The sequence below is a fragment of the Pinus tabuliformis genome, chromosome 1_2 (assembly GCF_031772625.1).
Source record: "Pinus tabuliformis cultivar Carrire ecotype Pingquan chromosome 1_2, CPIR1, whole genome shotgun sequence".
In the NCBI taxonomy this organism is placed as follows: Eukaryota; Viridiplantae; Streptophyta; class Pinopsida; order Pinales; family Pinaceae; genus Pinus; species Pinus tabuliformis.
Genome location: NC_142298.1, coordinates 729,775,485 through 729,793,493, shown reverse-complemented (window position 1 = coordinate 729,793,493; position 18,009 = coordinate 729,775,485). Strand labels below are relative to the sequence as shown.

Sequence of the window (18,009 nt, the reverse complement as noted above, 5' to 3'; positions counted from 1 at the left end):
TGATTCAGAGCCCAGATGAGAATGGTCTCCCATTAAGAGACTAGGGAGGGCTTGTTGCACCAGAGAAAGCCCTAACACTAGAGAGAAGGAGGCCTTATTTGACAGTTGGTGACCCATGGAGGCAACATGATGGCACCCCAATTGCACTTGGGACCCAGAGGAGATATTGAGGTGGATTTAAGGTCCATCCCTCAAATTTTGGATCATCCAGGCATCTACACACATTTTGGCACCTTGACATGGCATCTTCAGCCCTAACTGGGCATGATGTCAGCATTTAGAGAGGCTATGGCTCACATTTGAGGGCTAATTTGGTCTATATTTTGTCATTAGCTAACGAGTCAGCTTGTAACACAAGGTCATTTAATGACAAACTTGTTTTTTAGGGGCTCCATAAGATAATTTAGGTGAGATAAATCTGATATAAATAGAGCTTACCCATATTTCATGTTCATCATCACTTAGGATCAATTTCGGTCGTCTTAGAGATTCTGGCCTAGCTGAAATTTACCTTGTATGTTGTGGAAATGTGATCTATTGAGGATTTTTGCTTATGGAGCTATTCTTTGGTATTGGAGATGTCATTTTGGAGCAATGAAGGATTGATTCATGCATTATATCCTGTAAGTTTTCCTTGTATTTGATATATCTTTATATTTTGTGGATATTGTATGGAATGGTTAATTGTTTAGGGCTTTTATGTGCTTGTTACTGTTGAAAACTAAGTTGCACGATACGGGGAAATGGATACTAGTTTTTGAAATAGGTATGGGTACAAAACATGACCCCCCCCCCACATTTTGGAAATGGGGAAACGCAATATATATATATATATATATATATATATATATATATATATATATATATTAGGACATTTAAGAAATCTTATGTGCAATCATAAAGCATACATGATACAATCTAATTTATTACATTATGATTATATTGCCCAATGTCAATGCATAATATATAAGTCTCTAAATTTACATCACATTTACTCATGAATGATCAAATAATGAAAATAGCAATATCCAAAAATAGTTTTTATTATATATCCAAATTTCAAAATCAGCCTTTAATATATATATGAGGTTGCAAGTACAATAAAGAATACAAGGCTGCAAGTACTATAAAGACTAAAGACTCATCTTCATCATCATAATCCTTGTCAAAACTAGAAGCAGAAGCATGCTCAACAATGGATGGTGGAGCTGAAGAAGATGATTTTCCAATTCCTCTTCTAGGCTCCCGGTCCGTAATATTCAGGGCAACAAGAGAGAGCTCCAAATCACGACTTTTTGCATACACATCCCATTCTTTAGAAGGACCACTGCTATATTCTGGACCCCTACAAGATGCAAGGCGAAGGTTGAAGTGCACATTAAAAATATCCTATGCCTTCTGTGAGCCCAACCTGTTGCGCTTCACAAAATGAATAAAACCATAGGTGCTCCAATTCCTTTCTATTGATGAAGAGCTTGCCACTTGCGAAAGAACATAAATGGCAAGGTTTTGCAAATGTACACCATTTCCATGACAAATCCACCACCTAATCGGATACATGGTGCTTCTCTCCTCCAAAGATGATATATCTGAATAATCATCTAATCTTGCAACAAAACTGGCAAATTCTTCCTTCACCTCCCTGTGTAGATGAGTTGGAAACATTCTCATAAGGGTTTTTTTCACCCCATTAGCCACCTCTCTATCCTTATGGGGTGCTTCGCTTTGAGAAATAAGCTCCTCATCATAAAATTTGAGGTTCAAGGCATGTGCTAAAGTGTGCAATGGAGAGTTGAAATTGTTCCACCTATCAACAATGATTTTTTTTACTAAATCAGCAAAATGATCATCAACAAATAAAATTTGTGGAGACTCAAGTGAAATGATTTCCATAGTTTTCTCAGCCATGGTATCCATGCCATCATATACCTCTCCTAAGAAAGGTTGGTCCATGTCAGCAATCCAAAGAATGCACAAATGCAGGGGTTGTGAACTTTAGCAAGAAATCTATCTTGCTCCACCACTCCTCATCAAGGCACAATCTACGAACCATATATCCCCGCTCTGTATCTGCCTATCTCCACTCATCCCAGAGTTGACTCACCACAATAGAAACTAATGGTTGCTTAACGTCAACAAGGCAGCAAAACATTGTAGGCATATCTTGTCTCATCAACTTTTAACAACTCCAATTTAGAGTAGTCTCGAAATATTGCTTGGAATTGCTGGTGGTTACTGATGAATTTAAGAATCTCCCTTGCTTCCCCAGTGATTTCCTTTACCAATGGAACTTTATTGTCAATCTCCTCTACGATCAGATTCAGATTATGGACAATGCAGGGTGTCCAAAAGATATGGTCATACCTCCCCCAATAATTAAACCTACTGCTTTACAAACTGGTGCATTATCCGTGATAACGTGCAACACCCTGTTAGGTCCTATTTGTTCGATAGATTTTATAATAGCATAAGCAATGAACTATGCATCTTTTACCTCTCCTGAGCAATCTTTCACCTTTAAAAGCATTGCTCCTTTTGGGGAAGTGGCAATGATATTTATCAATGGCCTGCAGCTTGTATCTGAGCATCCATCTGAGACTATGCTAGCCCCAGAGCTACTTCGCGAAGAACGAATCGGTGATAAGATATCATCCACAAGCTCCTTCTCATTTTTTAGAAGTTGAGTTCTGACCAGTGTTGTGAAAAGCGTGATTAAATCGCGATTTAATGAAAAAATCACGATTTTTTCAGCTTGCCGATTTAATCGCGATTTTTATACGAAAAATTTGCCTTTTTTTTTGCCGATTTTTATTGAAAAAATCACGCTTTTTTCAAAAAATCAAGATTTTTTCGAAAAAAAATCGCGGGGGCTCGGGACAGCTCGATTTTATAAAAAAAAAAATTGGTTTTTCATTTGGTCATTTGGACAGTCGCGCGCGTGGAGGGAGGAGGAGCTCTTGGAGACCATTGAAGAGGGTTTTCAGCCAAATCTAAGTGCTTAGAGGAGAAAATCAAGAGGAGACCACCGATTTCTCCATTAATTTTTTTTGTTTTCATTGTTTAAAAACATTGTTTTTGTATGTTTTTCATTGTTTTTGGTTGGGAAACTTGGTATGGGCACCATTTTTCTTTTGTTTAAAAAAAAAAAAAAATTGTATTTCTTCATTGATTTGGGATGGGTAACTTGGTATGACTATGGGAACCATTTTTTTTTTCATTTTTTTTAAACATTGTTTATGTTTTTTTCATTGTTTTTGGCATTTGCCATTTGGTTGGGTAACTTGGGTTTGGATTCTGGAATGGTTGGGTAATTTGTGTTTGAAACTTTGAACTTTGGAATGGTTGTTTTAGGTTGGGTTATGGGTAACTTGGATTTTCATTGTACAATCATCAATGTAAAAATTAAAAATTAAAATACTAAATTGTAATTTGTAAATTTGTAACTTGTAATTTTGTAAATGCTAAATTGTAATCATAATCCTTATTTTCCCATAGGTTCACAACTGCACCAAAACACCATTAAAAACTTCAAGTTTGCAAATTCAAAGTTCAAAAACAAACATGCCAAGGAAATTGGATCCTTTCTGGGAATATGGTGAACCTAAAGCTCCGAATGATGGACAAAACTTGAATTGCAAGTTGTGTGGAAAGGAGATATACAGGGGGGTGTACAAGTTGAAGTTTCACCTTGCACAAATCCCTGGACATGATGTGGGGCCCTGTATAAATACATATCCTGAAATTATCCAAAGAGCCATGAGAGCATTGGAAGAATTAGAGCACACTAGAGAGGCCAAATAAGAACTCAAAAGGCAACTAAAAAGGTCAGCTGAAGGAAGTGGGCCAAGTGGCATTGGTTCTACTGCAGCATCAGTCAATCCGGTAGCTGCATCATCATTTTTTGTTAGTCGAACCACACCTGGTTCACAACCATCTATCGGTTCAATGCTAAAAAGAACTGATAAAGAACAAGCTGACAGATTGATGGCAAAATTTCTCCTCTGGAGTGATATTCCTTTCAGCGTTGTAAGGAATAATCCATTTTTCCAACCTACTGTTGATGCTATTGTCAGTGTTGGCCCGGGGTACAAAATCCCTTCTTATCATGATTTCAGAGGCTGGATTCTTCAAAATGAAAAGCGCGACTGCACCTAAAGATTAGAGGATTTTAGGGCATCATGGGCACAAACAGGATGCACTGTTATGTCAGATGGTTGGACTGACCAAAAGGGGAGAACCCTTATAAACTTCTTGGTTAGTTGTTCCAAGGGGACTATGTTTATCAAATCTATTGATGCATCTCATCAAATCAAAGATGCAAGAACTTTATGTGATTTGCTGGATGTGTTTATTTTGGAGGTGGGTGAACAACATGTTGTCCAAGTCATAACGGACAATGCTGCAAATTATGTTGTTGCTAGTAGAATGCTTATGGACAGGCATCCTACTTTATTTTGGACACCTTGTGCTGCCCATTGAATTGATTTGATGTTAGAGGACATAGGGAAAATTCCCTTTGTTAAAGATATTGTTGACTCATCAAAAAGCATCACAAAATTTATATATAATCATACATCTGTGCTTAGCTTGATGAGAAGATTCACCAACAACAAAGAGTTGGTGCGCCCCGCCATTACACGGTTTTCCACGAGTTTCATATCTCTTCAATCCCTCTTGAATTCTATGTGGGTATGAAGAGAATGCTTCTTTCATAGGAGTGGTGTGCTTTGTCAATGAGCCGCAAACCAGAAGGAGAGGCCGTATGCAGACTAGTTTCATACCAGGAAGACTTCTGGGCGGGAGTGCAGGAGGTGTACGCCGTTACTGAACCTTTGGTAAAGGTTCTTCGATTGGTTGATGGTGAGAAGCCCGCAATGGGCTATTTGTATGAAGCCATGGACAGGGCCAAAGAAGCCATTCGGGCCTACTATGATGATAAGGGAGATGATGGGTTTCAGAAACAACTCCTTCTATGGGGAGTGATTGATGAGCGATGGAACAACACACTCCATCGTCCCATTCATGCTGCTGGGCTTTTCCTGAACCCTGCATTTTCTTATGCATGTGGGTTTGATTTTGATACTGAGATCATGGATGGATTCTTATCCTGTGTCCAGAAGATGGTGCGATCTCCAGAACAACGTATAGAGATCTCTAAACAAATTGAGACATATAAGATGGCAAGTGGCACATTTGGCTTTGAAATGGCTATCACTGATAGGACGATTAAAATGCCAGGTATTTTTTAGTTTGTAACTTTGTTTCAAATTTCATTGTCTCTTCAAATTCCATTTTTTTCTTATGTTTATTTAAAAATTTATTTGTAATTTTGTTATAGATGCATGGTGGAAAATGTATGGTGGCAGGGTACCCCTTTTGCAAAAGCTTGCTATTCGCAACCTCAGCCAAACATGCAGCTCCTCAAGATGTGAGCGCGACTAGAGTGTATTTGAAAAAATACACAACAAGAAGCGCAACAGGTTAACACTTAAACATTTAAAATATTGCAAATTTCCAAATAAATTTTTGAATTCATTAAACAATATTTTTTTTATAATATTAATTATTAATTATTATTTCATGATCTTTATACAGGTTGGAGTCCCAGCAACTTAATGACATGTCTACGTCTACTACAATATTCGATTGTGGGTGAGGCAACTTGAGAGGACACCTGATGTGGATGCCATCTCATTGGATGGGATTGACACCACCGCTGCATGGAGGGTTAAGGCCGAGAGGCCTCTCATGGATTCTACTGATGATTGGTTAGTGCAGGATGTAGTGGAGGGGGAGGAGGAGCAGGAACAGGAGGAGGAGCAGGTGGAGGAGGAGGAGGAGGAGCAGGAGGAGGAACAGGAGGAGGAGGTGACACTGCCTACCCGAGCTACCACTGCCACCAGTAGAGGACGTGATCTACCTCCTATAGCTCCTACTTCTAGTTCTTCAGCTTCAAGAGCACATCAGACTCCACTGCCATTTCCACCAGCACAGGCACCAGCATCTACATCTAGAGGGAAAGGGAAAGTTGTGGCATTTTCTCGCAAGAGGGGCAGAGGAAATCAATAGGATTAGACTTTCATTTTATTGTATATGACATTATGACATGATGAGATACATTATTATATTTTTTGTTGATATTTTGAGGTTGAGTTGGGACTCAGGACTTACTATTCAGGACATGATTCAATGTTATGTGTGATTTTAGTGCTAGAAATGATATTAAACATCTTATATATTAGTTTTTTTATCATATTTATGTGTCAATGTATTTATTTTATGTTGTAGATGGTTTAGATATTACAAAAAATGAAAGAAAATGAATATTTTTGTACCAAACGATTTTTTCCCGTTTTTTCTGATTTTTTCCCGATTTTTCTGATTTTCTCCGATTCATTCCCCGCACCGATTTAATCCTGATCGCGCTTTTCACAACATTGGTTCTGACTTTCTCATAGTTGGGCCCCTTGGACCCTGTGGGAGCTTTGTTAACTGCCCTTATCATATCTTGCCAGTAAGGAGAGGAACAACATTGAATGGGATACCACGTGCATAGATGCACCTAGCCACTCTGGAATCAACTTCTTCTCTCGCTTGCACATTCACCAATTTAGAAATTCTTCTATCTTGAACTGAAGTGGATGCCCCTCTGGTATTTTTGGATGGTGGTTGTTCTTATTGTTGAGTGGCTCTCCTCATCCTTGCTTCAACCACAATCCTTGGCTCAATTTTTGGTGGAGCTTGAGGAGTAGCTTTAGTAAGCTCTTCATGCCTTCCTTTAAGTCCATCTGCCTCATTTTGCTCTCTTTGATATGCCCTCCTCACCAATGGGTTTGTTGTTTTTTTGGAACCTGCAATCCCATGTTCTCCTCCATGCGAAAGATGTGCCTTCACTCTTGGGTAGGAGCCCTTGTACGAATTACTGCAAAGATTACATTGCCATCCCCATGAGCCACCACCTGAGCATCTTTGAAGCTATTGAACATGCCTCCAAAGAGAATAATAGTCAGCCCTCAAGTTGGACTTGGGGGTTCAACTTGCACATTAACTAGAAGCCATTGTTGCAAAAAAAACAAAACAAATTTGTAAAGAAAAAACGTTTTTCACATTTTTTGAAGCATAAACCGTTAAAAATTTAGAAGAAATAGTGGGAAAAAAACTAAAAAATGAATGCTTCTTACCCAACTTAATTTTTTGTAGCTTAAGCTACCCCAAAATGTCACAAAATACAAGAGAAAGATGGTTGTAGCTGAGCCAAAAACCAAGAATGTTGTAGCTGGAAACTCCCCATTCCAAATTTGCTTGTGAAATCTCTTTCTCATGTTGTTGAAATCTCCTTTTGCTCACAATTGAAAACGCCCTAGCTAAAACCACTGCTCTCTTCCTCTTTTCTCCTTGCTAAAATTGTCCCTCTCCAAGTGAAACAAGTTTCTCAATTCGTGTGATGAGGGAATGAGGTGAGTCTTTTTATAACTTGCAAAAGCCATCTAGAAACATCCAAAAAATATTTTAATCGCCAAATAAAATAATAAAAACGAAAAATTAAAACAAAAAAGCCAACAAAAAAAATTCACTTTAACGCTGAAACGTGGTAATAAGATTTTGAAACGCATTTCATGTCGTACTGGGCCACATTTTAGCCTCGTGAAACATGCCATTACAACTTGAAACGCATTTCAAGGCTGTACCAAACGCGTTTCAACGTTTTCGCATCATTTTTTTCCAAAAACACACTTTGGCCCAATGTTTCCTGCAACATAGGTTGAAAATTATTCTATGGAATCCTAGCAATAGTACTGCATTACCCACTGTAGAATTTGTATAACAATTCCATGAGTGAATCTTTCAACTAACTTTGCTCATTGACTTTGCTCCCCCACAAAAATAATAGCTAGGGTTTGAAACCTAGATTTTAATATTTCCCTTACTCCTTGCTAGGGTTTAGTATTTTTGCCTAAGTTTGGAATCCCATAGACTCCATCACCCAAGATCAAGGCATTGGCCTTGGTCACATTGTTGATCACACCAAAAACTTTTATAAACATGTTCTTTTCTACGCTAAACCTTAATTTTGACCTCTTAGAGAAAGTCGCTAGCTAGGATTAGGGCATAAATTTCAACTACGGTAGAGAGCGCTGCCTTGTGGAGGGATTCAACACTTGGTTGTGAGGCATTTGCCTTCTATGGCTAATTTCTCGATTTTAGGGCTAACATCCTTTGCCTTAGACTTCAACTTCAGGCTTGTTGAAGGCTTCTTGTGCCATAAATTGATCATACCTATTCATTTCAAGCCTTTTCTTGGCCCTGCAATCCTAGATAAGCCCGTTGGCCTTGCTTATTCTATAACCCTCGGTCACATTGTGCCCTAACTAGGCCTTTTGCAGGATGTGCATTGTCCTCATTGTGCTAGCTGAGCCTTGTTAATAAGAAGAGCAAGGCCTATTTTGTCACCTTTACCCCTTGGGCTAGATATACCCTTTACATGACTTGTTACAGGGAAGCCTCCCTTGTGGTGAAAGCCCACGAAAGAGTAGGAGGTATTGGTTGTCGTGACGGTGGCCCACACCTCACATTGCTGTCCCTTGGTCTAGTTCTTATCTTGTAAGCCCCCCTCAAAAGACCTGCTACATTTTGAGGCAACAGTTCCTTCTGTGTAAATTCGTAAACCCATTACTGCTGTCCTGTAGCTTTCTTGAAATGTTTTTATACGCAACCTCCATCAGGAGACCAAAAGGAAAACCATCGTAAAGGCCTCCAATATTGCTCAGAGCAGTAATAGATTTCCACGTTATTCAAGATTTAAAGGCATTTTAAAATAACACCATTTGTATGCATGACCAAGATGATTCTTCTAATCTTTTTCTTCTGGAATGCACTGACAATCAAAAAAGAGTGATGATAAGAAGCATGATGGGATGAGTTATACAAAGCAGATATCGTCAGTACAAATCTTCAGTATCTCACTGTTTGTCTGCCGAATAGAGCTTGACAAGTGTCATTACGAAAAAAGAGAGTAAAAACTTCATTTGCAAAAGAAAGCGACCAAACAGGATATGCTATGGAACCCACCAGATTAGCAGTCCGGAGTCCAGTATGTGATGATGATTCAAAGCTGATATCTAGGCGTACTGCCTCACGATTATCTTTATAACCCCATGATATTTCCCTGCTTTCACAAGGAGGGGAACCAGAACTAACAGTAACTAAGGAATCTTTGGATTCCACATTAATAAGCGAAGATACTTCCTCTTTTCCCTCCCCAGGTCCAGCTCTGCTGATGTGTGATTCAGTGCAATCTTCATTTCTACTGCAATTTTGTGAGGGAACTTTCACTACAAGCATGATAATAGGTATCTGTGAGAGGCACAACAATAAACTGGAAATATCAGACGAACAGTTATAAAGTATCCAAATAAGGACTTAGGAAATGAAACAGAACCACCATTTTGATACAAGCTTATAACAAATTTGAAGTCACTTTACCGCTGTGTTCTCTATGGCCTTGAGGGAATCACTTTTGACCCACTCCTGATCTGCAAGATATCTTGCAGCATGCTGTGAAACATAAACAAGGCTTTTGATTAGCCAATTAATCTAAACTAAATTTGTTAAATAAGTCTAATGAGGGTTAGACCAGATCAAAAAATAAAAATAAAAGCTACATAGCATAATGACGAACTGCTAACTGACATAAACAACCACACACTTTCACATTGCAGCAATATTACTCAATCTTGTTATGAAATGTGAACATCTACAAGGTTTAAACATCACATCTGTCCTGTTAATCAACGCTTCATGGAGCTTAACTCCAAGTCTGAGGAGATGAGGTTTGATGACAGCTGGAGAGAACCCCATAATTCAGAGAGAAGATATATGTGTGTGTGTGTGTGTGCGCGCGCGTTCATGGTGTATAAAGTTTAAACAACCACACACTTTTCACATCGCAGCAATATTACTCAATCTTATCATGAAATGTAAACCTCTACAAGGTTTAAATATCACATCTGTCCTGTGAACCAACACTCCAGGCAGCCATACTCCAAGTTTGGGTAGATGAGGTTTGATGACAGCTGGACAGAACTGCATAATTTAGAGAGAAATATAGATATAACTATATATATAGGAAAATACAATCATTATATATTATAAATATACAATGTAAAAAAATGCAACAACCATATAAAAATTACATGATCCAAGACACTTTCGTGCCATACAAGGTGCATACAAAGTGGATTATATCATATCATTTAATATTTCAATTTTCTTTTGTACTTGTTCACCATCTATTTGTCAAGGGTTTACCTGTTGTTCAGAATGAATTTCTCCTTCAGCAGTTGACTAACAGCCATGAAACCCATGTTCCACCAAGTTTCCGGGACAGGGGGACAATAGAACAGGGAGATGCACAGGGTGGATGTGTGAGAGCACCCTCCAATTTTAAGGAAATTCAGGTGGGAGAGGCATACGTTGGGGTATGTGTGTGTGTACATACATGATTCAAATTCAAATTCAATAATCAAATACATTGATTCATACATCATAAATGACTTAATGAAAAAGAAATAGTAAAATATTGTGTACATTGATTTAAATTCATCATTCATTATTCTAGAATCTGATTACTACTAAGCAAATAGTAGATACTAAAGTCCAAAGACTGGAACAGTAAATTGAAATTACTCAAACTCAAAAATAGTAAAAAGTGATGAGTCAAAGACTTGTTCTAAGGTCATCACTATCTAGAGTCAATGAACCAATGTTTTCAGAACCGGACCAGCAATTGAACCGGTCGAACCCAAAACTGGGAACTGGAAAAAAACTGATCAACCAAAAAATACATAAATATTCAAATTTTGAAAAACAAAAAAAAAATGTGATATTCATGTGCATCCATATGAATCCCAACCACTATACACAAACATGCAAAGTTTCTCATATATATTGCAAGGGTTCACATAACCAAAACAGTATCAAGTGCAACCCATATTTGAACTAAAAATACATCAACAAAGAGGCTCTAGATGGCCTATAGTCCAAAAAAATCCATGTTGCAACAAACAGCTACATATTATCAAAATCACTGTGTATATTGGGATCCTCATCATCAATGTCACCATCTAAGCATTAAAATAAAATAAAAACCACGGTCATGACAAAGGAGTTCAATGATCAATGCCACCAGCATCAAGGTACATAGAGGGCTTGGTGCTCTTGATTAAATGCTAGTTCCATAACTTCATGCATGATAGAGTCCAATGGAAACGTTGCGATCATGCAAATCCTGTAAACCTGAAAACTATTTAGTCTGTCAGATTTTGAAAGGTAATGTTAATGTTAAAATTTAAGCAAAAGGATGAAAACGAAGGATAAAGGAGAATGTCACTTTCACTCCTTTTACATTTTCTTTTATCTTTCATTTTCATCTTTTTACTTTACGAGTTTAACATTACCATTAATTACATAGCATTAGTAGATCCATAGGGTTGAATATTAGGCTTCCCCACACATAAATTAATGTTTTCAAGAAAAATTCAAGCGGGAAGCCTAGTGCTTTTTGCGAGGGGGCGTGCACAAGAACTTCTTTTAGGGAAACATGTCCCCCACATTGGGGAAATGTTTCCCCCTACATCTCCCCGAGTTTGCTCAAAAGGGGGGAGTGAGGAAATGTTTCCCAAGGCATCCTTGCATCTCGAGAGCAATGGAGATGTGGTGAGTGCCACCCCCCCCCCCTAGGTGGACACTTCCTTATGGAACATTGCATGAAACTCCTGTATAGAAATTCCTAGCAATAGGAATGAACGTACAACAAAGGAGCCTCTAAATAGCCAAAGCAGCTATAGGCAGCTAAGTAGGTTAGGCACATGCATGCTCCAACTTTGCATGTGTTATCATTTGAGTGCCAACACCTATGTCGTTGGGCCAACCCCTTGTCCATTATGTTTGGAGTCTTTTTCTTCATCATTGCACCCCTTCGACTTCATCAAGCCTCCTCAAAGGCCCAACGACATCACTTTGTTGATCATTCGATCCTCTTGAGAGACTTGTCTTTATATTATTGAGCTATTTGGAGGGCTTGTCACCAAAGGTTTTGTTATTATGCACATTATTTTAATTTAGGGGCTAATTAGGCCTAATTAGCTAAATTGAATTCATTAGGAAGTGTATAAATAGAAGTGTGATGGAATCATTTGATCATCATCACTTGGATTGGATCATTCTCTCTTGTGAGATTTTCGCTATTCTTTTTGGAGGACGAAATTGGATGGATGGATGAATTTTGATGTTTGGATCTCTTCATTTTTTGTCTTGGAGCTTCTATATTGGCATATGATGATGATTGGATATACTTGTTCTCACATGTAAGTGATTTTTTAGTGCTATTTTGTCTTTTCTTATGTCACATGCATGTTGTTGGGGAAATTCGTTCTACTAGGCTGAAATTTGTTGCTTTTCTTGTGTGAAATGGCAGAAATTTGTCTTTTTATAGTGTTGCATCATGTCATGGGCCATGTTTGAATAAGTGAATGTTCCTAGAGATATTTTGTTAAAATTTTATCTTGATAAGTCATCACATATTGCATATCGAAGTATAAATACCTTGAAGCAATTGTCCCATGCCCTAATTGCCATGCGAAATTGTTCTAGAGGCCTCCTTGACTAAGTGAAATCATCCCAAGCATTGGAATCTTCCTTGCTCCATTTCTCCCAAAGGATTAAGCACTAGTCCTCCATAGGTGATCACCAAAAAAGCATAATCTTTATCACCACTCCCTTTCTTCTAGGCCTAGCCTCCATAGGGGACCTAGGGCATCACATTTCTCACAAATTACTCGTCAAAAAAAAATTGATCTCTTAGTCTCTACTACGTTGTTGTGTCTCCTAGGAGCCCTCCAAATTTGAAGTCATTCCGACGGTGGGATCTTGAGATATTTCAAGCCCTAACTCCGAGATTGTTTCTTGCCCTTTGATTCCCTGGCTAGTGACCTCATTGGGATCATTACATTAAGATTGTTGAAAATTCTTTCGGTGATCACCTTCTTCCCCTCAATTAGGTCAAGCATACCCTTGATTGATCAACTCCACACCCTTGACCTAACTTTGGGTCCACTTGGTCCTGTGTGGTCCCACAACCTTTTGAAGATAATTTCACAAAGGCCACTTGGAATCCAAGTTTTCACAAGGATCTCTTAGACTAGGTCCCTCCTTTAAAAATCTTATTTGCAAAACCTAGCTCTTGAAACCCCCTTGGCCCTTCTTAGAGAGCTTTACACCTTGCTTCTCAAGCGAGCAAACCACAAAATTGAGTCTCTCTTGTGAATAGGCCCTTAGGAATCACTCTCATCCCTTTATTGACTTATTCATCTAGTGATTTCCTTCATACCAGGTCTCCTCCCATTAATGAAAGTCCGTAAAGAGCAGGGAGCTTTAGCTAAGGTGACAGTGGGTTATTGCTACATTGTTTCCCTTGACCTAATAGTTCTCCCTTAGGATCCCCTGTTAGGACCCCTACTAGTTTGAGCAGTAACCTTTTGAGCAAGGCGTTTTTAAAATTTTCCCAATTGAACGAAAAAGTTGCACATCTATTGGACCACCATAGGAACCAATCATATACTTCAGCTTCCAAGTTATCAGATGTGGTCATGACCTTCTCTTGTTCACCTATTGGTGGGTTTGCTCCGAAAATGACGTCCATTTTAGTTACCCATACAATGGCGCCCTCATGGTCCTTACCATCCTACTTAGGTAATTCTCTTGTAATTTTAATACAGTCTTTTTTGGGAAACTTTGTATAGTATTAACTTCCTTCGAACTGTATATCCGATATTTGTGGTTTTTCGTGCATCAACGGAAATTCACGACTTGGACAAATTTCGCCTTCCTGAGTCTTAGGGCTTTGTGTGGCTGAGGGATTAAAAGGTGGATTGGCTCCTCCCATAAACTGGCTCATCATGCTCTTCAATTCTTTGATATTCTCTGTCATTTGGTCTTGAGTACTAATTATCTGCTCTTGGCTCTTTCCGAATTCATCTTGCTTTCTTTCGACATTATCAAGGCGCTTGCACATTCTATCGAGTTCTTAAAATTTCTTCAAATTGTTGTCATTATTACTCCCCATCTTGGCTTTATTTTTTTCCTATCAAACCCATTTTTTTATTTAAATAAATATATAACTATATTAAAATTATATAATATAGTTTATATTAATGAATATATCAAAACTATATTAAAATTATGTAATATAGTTTTTAATGAATATATCAATCTTTAAAAAAAAAGATGTGATTTCAAACTCACGGGTTATTCAACCGACACAAACCTCACGACTCAGACGGTGGTTCAAGATTGGTGAGTCATGTTGTTTGACTTCGGACGTGGACCAGCTGTGGGGACATGTTGTATAGTTGTTTGACAAGGAGCAAAGTAGGAGCCAAGCAACAAATGGAAAAACGATGGGAGCAGGTGAATGCGATGCAGATGATGGGTGTCAAACTCTCGGGGAAAGACGGCTACGTGCAGTGGTAGGTCGACGGCAGCGAGGACCAGTCGAGGAGGCCAGTCGATAGCACAGGCTGCGAGTTGGTCGATGGAGAGAGAGCACAGTCTGGAACGATCGGCGGTTAGCTGCGGGAAGCACGAGGCATGGACAGGGAGTGAAACAGTGAATGAACTCACAATGAATGAACCCAGCACAGGCAGAAAGATTTGTTTGGCTCTGATACCACTGGAACAGTTAAACTTGTTCACTGAATTTGCCAATCAAAGACAAATCAATGCACATAATAAATTTATATATATTTTATTCAATAATGGATGATTTACAAGTCCTTGGGCGGTTCTCCTTTATAGGAGTTGACTGGCCACAAAGTTAAGACACGAATTTTGACATGAGTGCCCTTTCATAATTAATTCGGCAACTTAATATAATTTAATTTATTTATTAATTATTAATTAATGTCTATTTATTATTATTTTATTATTTATTTTAATATATTATATAGTTATGAATATTTTATTCAAAACACATTACATTAGATAAACACCCACAACAATTCTCCTTCATCAATTAATCTCGAGAAAATCAAGGTTTCAACCCAAAGAGAAATTACAAAGAAATATGCATTGAATGAAACTTGTAACTTAGCCCCCACTAGAAGAATTTGGCCCTAGGAATTTCAGCCCGCTAGAAATTGGCCTCTAAAGAAATTCAGCGTAGAGAATTTCAGCCCACCTCTCACCAACAACTTAGCCCTATGCCTTCCTTTTGAACAGCCTTTGTGCCTCAAGAAATTTGGCCCTTGAAAATCAGCCTCTTTAACAATTCCACATCCTTCTCACTTCAGCAATTCAACCTCCTGGAAATGCTCTTGAATCCACCTACACTCTTCCTCTATGCTACAATCTAGTTGAACCTCTCACTCTAGAGAAAATCATTTTCTCCACCTTTGTGTCTTCACTTCTCCCTTAGTCACACTTTATAATCTTTGTCAAGCCCAAATCCCTAACCCTAATCTTCTTTTTAGAAGGTCTGGGAGATCAATTGTTGAGATCATTTCTAAGTCATTTAAATTCATTATTTATCATTAAAAATTTACTTAATAGTCCACAATAATTAATTGACTTTAATTATTGTACTTTTTCTAAACTTAGAAAAGAAGACATAAATCACTTACTCCAAGCAAGCACCTAAAGAGGCAAGTAATCATCTTCTACATGCTAGGACACCAAGCCTATGCAGAAGACCTTTTGAAGCTATCACAAGCTTCAACAATTCAGTCACAGGGAGACAGTTCAGTTTCAAGGGTTAAACAGAATGGGGGGCGTGGTCTTGGGTCACAAGTCATATGGAGAGTCACGACTCACAGATCAACATGAGTCAACTGTGGAAGCAACGCATTCGATATTTGACATCTTTTAGTATTGTATATTTTTTGCAAGGTTTAAGTTTTTAAGGTTTCCATGTGAATATTTGATAAAGTCAAAGTTAGGCAAGAATTAGTAACAACAGATGTCACGGGCATAGACTCTCTCGGCACAAGAAAGTAGATATCACACAGAACCTGGAAGTGAAAGCAGGCTAGGAAACACCAAACAGAAACAGAAAGGAGGGCACCGTAAATACATCAGACCGATGCAGATGTGTTTGCCTGCATGATCAGGGCAGACCTGGCAGATGGTAAATGTAAATACACATAGACCATAGGATAACAACAGACAGCCTCATTTGGTTTGCACTGGAGATTAGAGAGAAAACTTCAGCCAGCAACTTGATATTAAATTGTGAAAATCAGAGATTCATGATTTTCGCAATATGATATTAAATGCTAAAAATTACAAACGTGAAGGCCAGCAGGGTATCCTTTGTAGAAGACATTGACAGATAAAGGCATGCATGAAGTGGATGTGTAAGACGTTGAAATAGAAATTCAGCTGGAAAACATCACAGTTTGAACTTGACAAAATAAGTAAGTCAACATGGAAAAAAAAATCCTAATGTTTGAAAAAATCATTTTTCCACAGACTAAGGATTAGAAAAAATAAAAACACAGTTACAGGAGAGAAGAACATATGTGAGCAGAAAGATGTGCACAAAGAAATGTCTCACAAGTTTGTTGTGGCTTGGCATTTGATGGTTTAACTGTGTGGATTTTTAGGAAAGTACTAAAGTTAACATTGGACTCGTGTAAATCACATTGGTTAAGTAGTTGCATTTGCAAACATATCTCCAGACACAACAATGGCATAGACATGAACTGGGCAGTTGCTGCATGTAATAAACAACGTTTGTATACTCAAAGGAATGCTCTCATACCAATGTAACGAACAAAGTTTGTAATCTTCAGAATATTTCGAAGACAAAGAAATCCATTGTAGGACAAGTAATTGTATATAAGAATATTTGAACACAAGTGAGATGATGATTACAAATGAGGGTGAAGCCCTGCTTATATAACCTAGGCAGAGACCCCTTCACAAATGGTCATGTCCTTAGAACATGCCTCTTCAATACCAACTATTAGTCAGTTAATCATTAATTATAATTATTATTGTTTATATTATTTTTTATTATTTTTCTATAAATTACGTTCATAACACTGCCCTCCTCTTCAAAAAGCTTTGACCTCAAAGCTTACCGATGAAAAGGATTGATCTCTTCTTCTGTTTTGAGTGTCTTCTCGTCTCGGAACTATCATCTTCGTTGATACAAGACAATATGATCCTCTAAGTGATAAACAAAATTGTCACACTGAGAAAGGATTTGACCATCCTCGATCAATCTTTCGTGGAATCTTTCGGTTACTGGTAAATCTAAATATTGCAAGAAATCGTATGAAGCAACAGGCTGACCGAAACAGAACAGAAAGAAAATTTGAAGTTGGAGAATGGGTATTTGTTAAACTTTAGCCGTACAAGCAATTGTCCTTAAAAAATAAAGGAAAAAACAAATTGGCACCAAAGTTCTATGGACCGTACCATATTAACAAAGAGATCAGCCAAATAGCGTACAATTTAGGCCTTCCTGATAAAATTCGTGTTCACAACGTCTTCCATGTATCTTGCCTTAAAAAAGCACTTGGCAAACACCAAGCAGCACAGACAACGCTTACGACATTAGATGACGAAGGGAAGATCGTTTTAGAACTAGAAGGTATCATCACCAGAGAAAGAAGTTGCGATCGCGAGTAATCAAAGAATACTTGATTGTTAAAATTGGCAACTAGGGCCAAATTCCACTTTGGACAGCTTATTTGATAAAGATAATCCTTGTAATTAAATCCTCTTCTCGAGAGGATCAAATTCGACTTAAGGATCACCAAATTAGGATAAGAAAAAGTACTTATTCACTCAAAAGAAATTCTATAAGGCATAACCTTATCAAGACGGGGAAATTTTGAAAAATTGTAATTTGAATTTGCCTCCAAAGTGTCAAGGTTGACTAACCTCCATAAGGGAAAATCATCATATCTATTTGTATATATATAGTCACCCTCCGTCCTCATTTGA

General features: G+C 38.0%; 1 protein-coding gene across 3 annotated transcripts in view; it reads right to left on the bottom strand.

Annotated features, from left to right (window-relative positions):
• MEE44 (Nucleotidyltransferase family protein) overlaps positions 1–18,009 on the bottom strand; it is a 265,903-nt gene that overhangs the window by 158,553 nt on the left and 89,341 nt on the right. For all 3 annotated transcript variants that reach the window (XM_089395863.1, XM_089395862.1, XM_089395861.1), the window contains 2 exons: positions 9,484–9,555; positions 9,070–9,354 (listed from right to left, as the gene is read on the bottom strand). In XM_089395863.1, the coding sequence (XP_089251989.1) occupies positions 9,070–9,354; positions 9,484–9,555 (357 nt within the window). The remainder of the gene's footprint in view (positions 1–9,069; positions 9,355–9,483; positions 9,556–18,009) is intronic.